The following is a 12,272-nucleotide window of genomic DNA, read 5'->3' as shown; positions in this document are numbered from 1 at the left end:
TTAGAAAGAATGAGTTGTATCTAGGTCACTTTATATGGAGGGAATTCCAAGAGTTATTACGTAGTAGAGAAAACAAGATACAGGAAAGTTTGTATAAAGTCGCTCCATTTTTATGAAACAGTGTATGTGTGAGTATGTGTGTATGACATACTTGTGTATGACCATATGAACATGAAACAAATGAGAAAGGATTCCTCCTAGGCTGCTACCATGGCTTGGGAGTGAGGTGATTAGGAAAGGAGAGGAGGGAGGAGAAAGGGGAGTCAAGCAAAACAGGAGATGGATGAGGCAGTGTACTGTCAGCATGCGTGATGATCGATGCTTTTGTTTATGTACTTAGATGAGCATATATACATACATATATGCATATTTTTAAAGACGTGTAGAACTGCTTAAGTAAAGAGTGGCAGTTGACCTCAGAGACATTTACTATATTTGACTGGGGAGGCTGTGGTAGAAGAGGTGGACTTAGCACCGAGCCAACCAGACAAAGATGCCTTTTCAGGGAAAGAAATACTCAGTGATGTGTTCTCTTGTTAGTGGGTGTAAACAAATGATGCAGTTAAATTGATTGCTTTTCTGTTTTTCTCTCTTTAGTGTTTATTAAAGGAACTGACCGTAATTTTAATAAGTTCTTGATAATAGTATGTTTAGAGTACTCACTATGTGGAGGTGATATAAAATACCAGTAGTTAAAGTAATAGTATTTTATGAAATGTGGACTTTTGACAGGGAAACCTTAGATCTTTCTTTTTTTTCCATCTTGGGGAAGAATAATGAATGAGTATTTATTTTGGTCAGGTCAGGGCCTAAATACATAAGATTATGTATAATTATTTTTTAAATTTTTGTTTTTTTTCTTTCAGTGTTCGGGATGACAGAATTCGAGTAGAAAGGATGAAAAACGTGTATTTTGAATACAGCCATGCTTTCCAAGAGGTTACAGAATTTTATGCAAAAGATGTAGTCGACATTAAAGGTAAATATTTTATACATGTTAGCCATGTGTCCCCAAATATAACTGAGTTGAGATTTGGATAAAGGTGCAAATTTGACTTAAAGGCTAGTGAAAGCTCGGTAGTTATTGATAAACAACTGGAAGAAGCAGAGGAAAGAGTTCACTGTTCTTACACTCATCAGAGGCATAACTGCAGGCATAATTGCTTTTTGTAGTTATGACCATTTTAGTAATGTGATGTTTTTGACATATTCATGGAGTGTAACAAGTTAATTACTGAGTCATCTTCCTTCTTCCTTCCCTTAAAAGGTGGCCATGATTTTCCTTGCAGTTTTATAAAATGTGTGGATAAATCTCCTAAGGAAGCCTAGCACTTCTAAAAATTAATGCCCAGAATTAAAATACCAGAACATTATTGACAGGGTCTTAATAAGTTGAATCCATTATTTGTCTAATTCACATTTCCTCAGCCAAGTATCTGTTTGATTTGGTCTGCACCCCTCATTCTTGCCAGTCCAGCTTATGTTATGATCTGTTTTTATCCTGTTGCAAAGCTTTCACCCTTGGACCAACCTCCTGCAGCTCCTGCTTAGGCATCAGTGTCTTATTGGCATTTTCCCCCTCTCCTTTTTAATCTCATGGTGTCTTGGCCAATGCCAAGGGATAATCAAATTATGCTCAACTAAAGACAAGACTAAGTCACAAAGCTATCATAAGCCACTCTTGGCATCCAATTGACCTAGAATCACATAGGACAGAAAATCCAGTTTGCTGGCACAGCACCGTTTCTTTTAGCTGGAAGAGTCCTCTCCGTCTTTGCAGCAGTCCATAGAGCCACTGGGCACTGAACTTCCTGGCATCCTCTAGTGACAACTCAGCTGCAAAGAAAGCAGGTGGATGCAGGATCTGCCCTACAGGAAACCTTAGCTCTTGCTGGAATTTCTCCAAAGGACATACCAAGTTCAAAGAGTCAGTGTACTGAAGGAAGGCCAAAATTCTAGAATCAGGTAGTTCCTCTCTTACTCTGGATGCAATTTCCTGATTTCAGGTCATTTCCGCCATATGCAGTGCTACCTCATAACACATTGGCACTTCATCTTTATCAGGTTTCTTGGGGAACAGAGCTGGGCAGTCAAAAGATGAAATTCTCAGTAGAAGAGAAAAGAATTAATTCTTCATTTACACTTTATTTTTACAAAAAGTTTGTTGAAAGTAATTTATATTACAGATTTGTAGAGAGTATCTTATAATTTTTTCTAAAGGTAGTAAATACCTACTGAAAAAAAAAAGATCAAAGCATAGTTGTGTATAAGGAAAAAGGTAAAAGTCCCTCCTGTCAAATTCTTAAGAATTTTTTGATGTACAGGTCTACACATGAACATGCATAATTCTTTATTAAATATGACTTGGATTTATTATTTCAACTAATTTTTATTGAATGCCTATTAAAAACATTGTTTATACTTTAAGAAATTAGACAAAAATTCCTGCCCTTCTGTAGTTTTTCAGTTTAGTGGGAGGAGGTGTACAAGAAAATAGTGTTTGAAGGTGATGAGTTCTTTAGAGAAAGACAGGGAAGGTCTTCCCTGGTAGCTCAGTGGTAAAGAACCCGCCTACCAGTGTAGGTCCTACGGGTTTGATCCCTGGTCTGGGAAGATCCTGCGTGCTGCAGAGCAGCTAAGCCCCTGCAGCACAACTACTGAGCTCTAGAATCTGGGAGCCGCAACTGCTAAGCCCATGTGCCTCAACTCCCCCAGCCTACGCACCCTAGAGCTCGTACTCAGCAACAAGAGAAGCCATCGCAGTTGAGAAGCCTGTGCATCACAACTAGAAGAGTAGCCCCTGCTTGCAGCAACTAGAGAAAAAGCCCATGCAGCAGCAAAGACCCAGCACAGCCAAAAATACATAAACAAATTTTAAAAAGAAGAAAGACAGGGAAGAGGTGAACTTTTAAATGTAGTGGTGAAGGAAGACCACACTGAGAAAATGGCAATTGAACGAAGATGGAACAAAGATTAGAGGGGTTAAGGGTGAAAACCACATGGATGAGCGAAGAAAGTTTTTCAGGCAGAAACAACAGTAAGTACAGCATATCTGAGTGCCTGGTGTGTTTAAAGAATGTCAGGGAGCCTGGGTGCTGGTACAGAGTAACTAAGGAAGAGACTATTAGGAGGTCAGCTCAGAGATAAAAGGAGATGGAGAGCAGGTTTTGTAGGGACTTTTAGATCCTTATGAATTTGAGCCACATCTCTCAGTGAGTTGAGAGATGTTGCAGGATTTGAAAGCAAAGTAATCTAATGATATGATGTACATTTTAAAAAGGATTCCTCTGCCTGTTCTGTTAAGAATACCCTATAGGGCACAGGGATAAAAGTGGGAGACCAGATGGAAAGCTAATGGGAAAGTCCTCCCCAGTAGCAGGTGCATACCAATCTAGAGGTACTGAAATTTATTTATCTATTAATAATACCTTATTGATGTTTAGTTAGGTTTTCTGTCATTTTTTACTACTATGAAAGATTTTTCAACTCACTTCCTTGTATACACATCTTTAACAAGCATTTTGGAGTACTTCTGGGTCAAAGCAGATGAGCGTTTTATACTTTGAAAATACTTGCTCCCTTGCTTTTGAAAGAAGGTTTATCCACCATCAGAAAATTGCCCTTTTTTCATACTTTAGGTATTTATAATCTTCTGTATTTTTCCAAAGGGTAACTTTAGAAGTTAATTGTCTAAATGATTATTTCAATAATTATAAACAAAATTTTGTTTCACTTAATGTTTGTTTTAAAAAATGATGAATAATAATTTTGACGGTATGTATTCTGTTTTTTAGATTCTCAAAGTTTTTCTGACATCATTAACTTGGAGAAGCCTGTGATTTGCTCTTTGGCTGCCATAATAAGATACCTCAAAGAATTTAACTTGGAAAAGGTGCTTTCCAAACCCAAGTAAGTGGTTTCTGAAAAATCTTAAGAAGCGTGGGGTTATATTAAAAAACGTTTCTTAAATTGAATTTGGTAAGTACTATACTCAGTTACCTGCTCTCGATGGAATACTGTATTCTGGGGCAAGAGTGACCTGTGTGGTATTGTTGCTGAGGAATATTAAAAATGTTAGTTGACATAAAAAATTAATAGAAGGCTTAAGAATTGGGTCAGTTTGTATTCATGATTGCTGTTGAATGTATTCATGATTGCTACTAAATGTATTTTAGTGTTGAGTACTTTAATATAAAGCACAGTTAATTGACAAGTAGTATTAAGAAGGGGTATTAAAGAGCGTTCATAAAACTTCATCACCTTTCTTATTCTTGATTTCAGTTCTTATTTCACAGACCATAAAGTTGAAGATAAAAAGGATAGCCAGTAACATAAACAGCTTTTTAAAAGAGTGATTAACTTTGTAGAGTTGAGAGATTTTAAAGCTGGCAGTTGACCTTCTAAGAAAGTGCTAGCTTGAAAACTAGGGGGAAGAAGTGGGTAGCAGAATCATTTTCTTGCCTTCCCATATTCTACCCTTACTGTCCTCTTACCTTTGGTTCTGTGAAGAATAAACCTCTATCATATTGATCCTGGGTAAGTAAGCTGCTGCTTCTGCAGAGATGGAGTGGATAGATGGGAACTGTCTCAGTAAAACATCACTAGTGCCAAGATTGGGAACTCCTTGTCTTTGTCTGTTTTAACCCCACCCCTAAAGCAGTGCACTTCTGAGACTTCTACCCAGTGTCCCAAGCGTTTTGAGGTATTTCTAGTCTCATTCGGAGAAGGCAATGGCACCCCACTCCAGTACTCTTGCCTGGAAAATCCCATGGACGGAGGAGCCTGGTAGGCTGCAGTCCATGGGGTCGTTAAGAGTCTGACACGACTGAGCGACTTCACTTTCACACATTGGAGAAGGAAATGGCAACACAGTCCAGTGTTCTTGCTTGGAGAATCCCAGGGACGGGGGAGCCTGGTGGTCTGCCGTCTATGGGGTCGCACAGAGTCGGACACGACTGAGGTGACTTAGCAGCAGCAGCAGCAGCCATTCTCATTAGTCAGAGAACAAACTGTGTAAGCCATATGTGAACCTTGGTCCTGTTCATCCTACTGTTTCTTGTGATCTCATGTGACGTCCTCCACAATTTAAGGATCAGGGCTTGGCCAAAGACTTGAGCGCACCCTTCTGCATCTCTCTGTGTGCATCTCTGTCATCTCTGACATTCTGTCTCACAGTTTCTACTTGGTCTCTCCAAGAAGTTAGTTCTAATGTTTATCTCTTTTTGTTTTTCTTCTCTCAGGCACCACAGTTCTATGCTGTCTGATGTTCAGCTGCCTGAAAAACAATTTAAAATACGCACATAAACACACAATCATATGCATATGTGTATGTATATGTATATGTGTCTGTGTGTACACGTGTAATATAATGTGTCCAGTTTTCTAATTGTGGCTAAACAGCAATGTTCATGCATTTAATCTTTTTATGAATGAAAGCAGGTGAGGTTCCATGATTAAATGCCACGCAAAAACAACAGAAGAGGGAGATGTATAAAGTCGTAGCAGCTTTCCTAAACAGTGTCTATGTCCTGAAACTTATGGAAAACAAATTTTCACTTAAAAATTAGCAATGGGAAAAGAACCAAATTGAAAATCCCATATAAAATTATAATAGAAAAGAATGGGGAACAGGATAATGTCCTTATAGAAAATAAATGCATACCAGAAACACATGCTCACAGATGAAATAAAAACTATAACCTACTACTTCAAAATGATCTAAACAACGTTAAGGAAATGATGCTAAATGTGAAAGAACAAAGGAGAATAGATGAGAAATAGGAAGACTTTGAAATGAGATGATAAGATTTAAGAATGAACTGTATATAGAGAAAAGATCAATTTAGAAATAAAGTGTAAACTAGAAGGAACACAAAAGAAAATAAATATAACACCGATACTTTTAAGAGAAACAGAATTTGAAGAGAGAGATGCAAAAACAGATTAACATGGCAAGCCAGATGAGACATCTATCCTTAGAAAACCCTACTTCAAGCTTGACTCTTGACTGGCATCTGGGACTTGCATTTAGGGCCGATCTCCAGCATTCTGTGGTAAGAATGACTCCCTGTGCCTAAACCATTTCTGCAGACAGTATGGTTTATGTTGGACAACTGCTTACTTTCTGAGAGCTGTAATTTTGGCACCTGCTCAGGAGCAGGTGCCTTTGTGAAAACAGTCCCCAATGAAAAATCCTGGGTGCTGAGTCTCTAATGAACTTCTCTGGTAAACATTTCACACATATTGTCACAACGCACTCTGGGGTACTTAAGTGCATCCTGTGTATTTCTGCCAGGGGAGGACTCTTAGAAGCTTGCCCTTGGTTTCCTCCAGGCTTTGCCTTGTGTACCTTTTCCCTTTTCTGATTTTGCATTGTGTCCTTTCACTAATAAATCATAGCTATATGACTGTATGCTGAGTACTGTGTATTCTCCTAGTGAATCCTTGGGGATCTGTTGGTCATCTTTCTTATTATTTTCTTCTCTAATATGCCTACTGGCAGCATTTAGGAATACAAAGATATTCATTTTAATTGCAAATAAATTAGAAGGGAATTTACAATAAAACTGAATTTTTGTAATATGATACAATTTCTAATTTATAAGTTAACCATCAAAAGTTAGACAAATAGTGAATGTATGAACTCTGAAAACTATATAGAGAATTATTTTATACTATGGATTTCATATGTAAGATGGTGCATATGGTAGGTTTATTTTTTTCTGTTTTCATTTTCAAATAATATTATTTAAATAGAATCTTTGTAAGGGATTGGTCTTTCACATAAGTTCTGCACCTTTGCTGCCTTTGTCTGAATCAGAAAGATTGGTTTTCATTTTTTTAAAAGTTGAAATAGGAGTGATGTGGAATCTTAAACTTCTTTGGCAATTTTTAGCAGGAATGTTTTTCTCCCATTATAAAACTTGAGGGGGAGAATACATCCTATGTATTATTGTTGTCTGAAATATTAATGAAGTATTTTCCCATGTTACTTGGAAGATTTCTGTTGACGTTCACACAGCGTGAATGCTAGCCAGGCCTTGTTTATAAGGTTTATTTTAAAGCACATCAAATTTGGTTTCTTCCAAAGGATAAATAATTTAGAGTTGCTTAATCAGTGATCATTCCTGTCAAATTCCTAGGGAATGCTGGCCAATACAACCCTGAGTACAAAAATATATATATAATTCCTATTGAGAATGCTGCTGCTGCTGCTGCTAAGTCACTTCAGTCGTGTCCAGCTCCGTGTGACCCCATAGATGGAAGCCCACCAGGCTCCCCCGTCCCTGGGATTCTCCAGGCAAGAACACTGGAGTGGATTGCCATTTCCCTCTCCAATGTGTGAAAGTGAAAAGTGAAAGTGAAGTCACTCAGTCGTGTCCGACCCTTAGCGACCCCACGGACTGCAGCCTACCAGGCTCCTCTCCGTCCATGGGATTTTCCAGGCAAGAGTACTGGAGTGGCTTGCCATTGCCTTCTCCGCCTATTGAGAATAGGCACCGGCAAAGGAAATTTCTTTTGTATTTGTAAGGAAGAGTTCCAACTCCAGAGTACTTTATCATCCAAACATGGGAAACCTGAAAGCAGAGTTAGTTCTTTTAGTTGTTTTGTAATTATTGTGCCATAGGAATCGGTCTAACTTAATATTCCTAGTGGTTGATCTCTTTTATTAAGGCAGTGCAGATGTCAGTGCTGGTGGATTGTGGGTTCTTGATGCCAACTAAGCATCCTTCAGTGTTTGAGAATGATTAGCACTTTACTGACGGGGGCATTTTTGTTGAAACTCATGCCCATGGCATTAATACATCTCTGGTCAATAATATGTTAAGGTACTCAAGTGTTCATTAATCACCCCTAGGATGTAGTTTAAGCCTTTCGGGAGAGGGGGAAGTAAATGACTTTATTTAAACCTATGAGACTTGGTTGGATATCAACTCAGAGGCCAGGCGAGAAGTACTTCCAACTGTTTTTCACCATGAAGGAGTATGAATACCTGTCAGTTGTAAAGCAAATCACTGCCCAATTGTTTCTTCCTAAAAATAATATTTTACATTTTATTATTGTCTCTGAAAAAAAAAATTGTCTCTGGATGTTTCACATTTATTTCTGGGCCTTATGACTCAAAGGAAAACAAAGAAACCCAAACTGGCCTCCCCATGGAAAGATGACAGACCTTTGCTGAGCAGCTATTTTCTCCTAGGCGCTGCAGGTGCTGCAAAACGTGTAAGGCATAAATAACCCATGCCTCCACGGAGCTTAGATCTATTAATAAGAATAGTCGAAGAACATAAATTTCTATAACGCGAGGCAGATTAACAGTTACAAGAAGGAGAGACTGGCCTGCACGTACCTGCTATCAGTGTTGGAGTTGTTTCCCTCTTAAAATCTTTAACAAGTCATCTTTTGGAAGCTAGGTAAACCTGTCACAGGTATATTACACTGCCAAAGGACAATGTTCAGTCACTAGGTAGTGTTCCTAATATGCAGCAAGTTATTTCTTTTTCAGGGCTCTGGGCCTTAGTTGTAGGAGTCATCTAGAAGTCAAGGCATCTCTCAATGAACACTGGCTCCTTGGCCATGATTCTAGGCTCTAGATTCCTAAATGAAGGCTTTCTTTTCATCACTGGCTTGGGAAACTGGATTTTATTTATATCTTATTAGGGCCATGATGAGTGGGATTGGTTTTATGATGCAAACATTCATGCTTTTCCTCCAGATAGCTTAGTGACCTGCTGTTATTTTCCTTGCTTTGAAAAATGAGCCATCAAGTCTATAAGTGCTGTGGATAGAAATGTCAAAGGACTGACTTATACAGGAAATTAATTATTGAGTTAGTAATGCATTGATTAATATATTTTTTAACATGAAAGACTAACAAGGATGCAGTTTGAATTGTGCATGCATTTATTTTATTTATTTATTTTTTTACAGTTAAAAGTATTTTTATTAAAAAAGCACAAATGCAAAGAAATGAACAGAGGAAAATTTATGCGTCGAACCTGGACTGGTCACTTATGATAATATACATGCTACAATTCCATTCTGAATTGTGCATGCATTTAGTAATCACATTGAACTCAATACTCAAGCTTATTTGAAATTTACTGAACTTTTAATCTAGTTTGGTGGTACTTAGAGGGGCATAAGGAAAATGTGAATTCTTTGAACTTAAAGAAATAATTTCTACTTTTTCAGTTTAGACTCTACTAAAACATTAGCCACATGAATGTGTGGTCTTGATTATAGAATAAATAACATTTGCACGTATCAGAATGTTGATTAAAAGTTTTTAAAGTGTTTATCAAGATGATCTCATGCCAAAGAACAGGGAGGATATTTTAAAGCACCTTGACATATTTTTCTAGCAAATTGCATAGCTTTTCCTGAAGAGACCCCCCCACTTGCTTTCCTGATACTAAAAGACTATGCTTGATTCTATTACTGGAAATTAAAAAACTAAAAAGCTGTTAATACCATTGCTTTCCTTCCTTGTTTTAGTTTTTGGTGTGAGAACAGCTGTCCTTTCACATCAGTTTTCCTAAAAGCACCAGCATTGATGGAAGACAATCTTTTAAGGAATATTCTTTTGGCTTTTTTTGGTTTGATTTCCTAAGAGGGCTAAAACTTTTGTTGTAATGTTACTGGAATATTTCTAACAGCCGAATTTGTTTTTCTGTTTCTTTATGCACTTGCCTCATGGCCTTTATTTCATTCCTTTTCAGGAATTTTAAACAGTTGTCTGGTGAAATGGAATTTATGACAATTAATGGAACAACATTAAGGAACCTGGAAATCCTTCAGAATCAGGTCAGGCAAACATAAGGGCTATTTGATTCAAAATGGTTTTGAAAAGAAATTTGGGATGAAGCAGCAGTCTGTTCTTAGCAGTGCAGGTAAAACAGTATTGTCTTCAGCTGGCTGGTCTGCCTCACATCTCTTGGTAATTATACTGCTCACTTTTTGGAGAATCAAATACATGAAATGCTTATTTGAGGATTACATTGAGAGCTTTAGAGCATGCTTTTTAATGATTGAAGCAATATGGCTGTCCTGATAATTTCTATATTAAGTATTTCTTTGGAAAGGTGTCATCTTTAGAAATTAATATACAGTTGATTTTTTTTTTTGATCTGCTTGGTTATGTTTTTCTGCATATGTTTGTTTTCTACATAACTTTTTTTTTAAATTAATTAATTTATTTTTTATTGGAGGCAAATTATTTTACCATATTATATTGGTTGGTTTTGCCATACATTGACATGAATTCACCCCGGGTGTACATAAGTTCCCCCTCCTGAACCCCCCCTCCCACCTCCCTCCATAACTTTTTGTTAAAATGTCCATAGTCTTACTTCATTGTCCAGTGTATAAAACAAATTTCTCTGATACTCCGTTTAACTGTAAGATACATATTTCACTTCACAAACTTTCATCATTGCTTGCTGCTGCTGCTGCTGCTAAGTCGCTTCAGTCGTGTCTGACTATGTGCGACCCCATAGACGGCAGCCCACCAGGCTCCGCCGTCCTTGGGATTCTCCAGGCAAGAACTGGAGTGGGTTGCCATTTCCTTCTCCAATGCATGAAAGTGAAAAGTAAAAGTGAAGTCGCTCAGTCATGTCTAACTGTTAGTAACCCACAGACTGCAGCCTACCAGGCTCCTCCGTCCATGGGATTTTCCAGGCAAGAGTACTGGAGTCGGTCGCCATTGCCTTCTTCATCATTATTGCTTACTTGCCCTTTATTGATGAATGTGACAGATAATGAAGACATTAAAATTATTGCTTTCATTCATTAAATTATCACTTGAAAGTGTGAGCTACTATATTGTAAAAATAATGTTATTATAACATAAAAATCACAGAAATGTAAGGTAGTTCCGAGTCATTTGAGTAAGTAGTGAAAGAGCTGAACCATCTGCTGTGAATCACTGCTATTGCTGTGAATTAAAGTAAATGCTGAATTCACTCTCCTGACTCTTGGATTTGTTTATTACTAATTTCTCTCATTCAGGTTTCTCCCTCTGCCAGGCTGTCCTTATGTACTGAAGTCAGCCTTCCTGTTATGCATGAGCATTTTTATCATATCATTCTGTAATTTGGAAGTTGAGCATCTTTCCCGCAAGTCTTTCTCTTCAATGCTATATACATCCCCAAGACAGGAAAGAAGTAGTAGGAGTAGAGCCCACGGTCAGAGCCTCCAGATGCAGCCCCAGCATTCCAAGATTTCCTTACTTCTTCCACATCCTTCCTGTTCAGGTCCTATCACAGTGGTGTCGATTCCAAAATCAAAGTCCTAAGGCAAAAATCATCCACCATCAAAATACCCTTTAAAAATCCACTTCTACAGGCACTTGTAGAAGTGGAAGCTGAGAGTTAACATCTTCTGCTTGTCTTTGCTCTTCAGCTTTCTCCTCCTTTACCATGGATCAGTGGAAAAGGGTCATGAGGAGAGGTCTAACTAGCAGAGACGGCAAAGGTGTAACAGGCCTCCGGTCTCCCCCACCTCTCCCTCTCCTGTCTGAGTGTGCTTCTCCAATGCTCCATGCTCTTCCTGGGACCCTTCACTGTGGTCCCAGCAGTTGGGCTTTTGTCTCAGGATGGGATGGTGCAGTCACCTATGTGGATTCCCCTCATAGGTCAACTCTGCGTGCTCAGCTCGTCCTCAGGGAACCTTCCATGACCCCTGTCATTCCCGTGTGTGCTCTGCTTTAAACTCCTGAGGTCTGGAGAGGTTGTAGCATACCGTTTATAGCTGACTTCTGCCAGATGACATCGTGTCCTCATTAGGAGTCTTTCCTCCCACACTTGGATATAAGTGCCCTGAGGGAGGGACTATGTCTTAATATACCTTTGCCAGTCATTCTACTGAGCATACAGGAGGTGTTCTATAAGTACCTGTTTGTTGATATGAAGGAGAAGGAAAAAGCAAACAAAAAATTCAGATGAAAATTGTAACTCTGTGTTCCAAATAAAACAAACCTATTAATAGACATTTTGTATTATAGTGAAACCTTGGTTAAAATTTAATACAATCTCTAGTTAATTGTAAATTTTTTCAGTGGTTTAACTTTAAAGTAGCAAAGCATAGATAAATTTTTGCTCAGGATTTAATAAAACAGGCTAAAATCAAACCCTCCAGGGTACAGTCCTAGCGTGCAGTGCATGTTCATTTCTTTCTTAAGAGAGAGAATGTTGTCATGAGATTATCTGTCTTCAGAATGGCATCTCTTAGGTAGTGGGAGATATTGAATTGCCAAAGGAACATGAAATTAT

General features: G+C 38.2%; 1 protein-coding gene across 3 annotated transcripts in view; it reads left to right on the top strand.

Moving 5' to 3' along the window:
* The window catches only part of MSH3 (mutS homolog 3), a 180,805-nt gene that overhangs the window by 46,177 nt on the left and 122,356 nt on the right, over positions 1 to 12,272 (top strand). For all 3 annotated transcript variants that reach the window (XM_088838507.1, XM_088838505.1, XM_088838506.1), the window contains exons 9-11: positions 867 to 979; positions 3,795 to 3,909; positions 9,723 to 9,807. In XM_088838507.1, the coding sequence (XP_088694633.1) occupies positions 867 to 979; positions 3,795 to 3,909; positions 9,723 to 9,807 (313 nt within the window). The remainder of the gene's footprint in view (positions 1 to 866; positions 980 to 3,794; positions 3,910 to 9,722; positions 9,808 to 12,272) is intronic.

Source organism: Moschus berezovskii, chromosome 8, assembly GCF_049115385.1.
Source record: "Moschus berezovskii isolate FMDL1 chromosome 8, NW_MosBer_1.0, whole genome shotgun sequence".
Classification (NCBI taxonomy): domain Eukaryota; kingdom Metazoa; phylum Chordata; class Mammalia; order Artiodactyla; family Moschidae; genus Moschus; species Moschus berezovskii.
The sequence above is the reverse complement of the archived record's forward strand: the minus strand, read 5'-3'. Positions and strand labels throughout refer to the sequence as shown.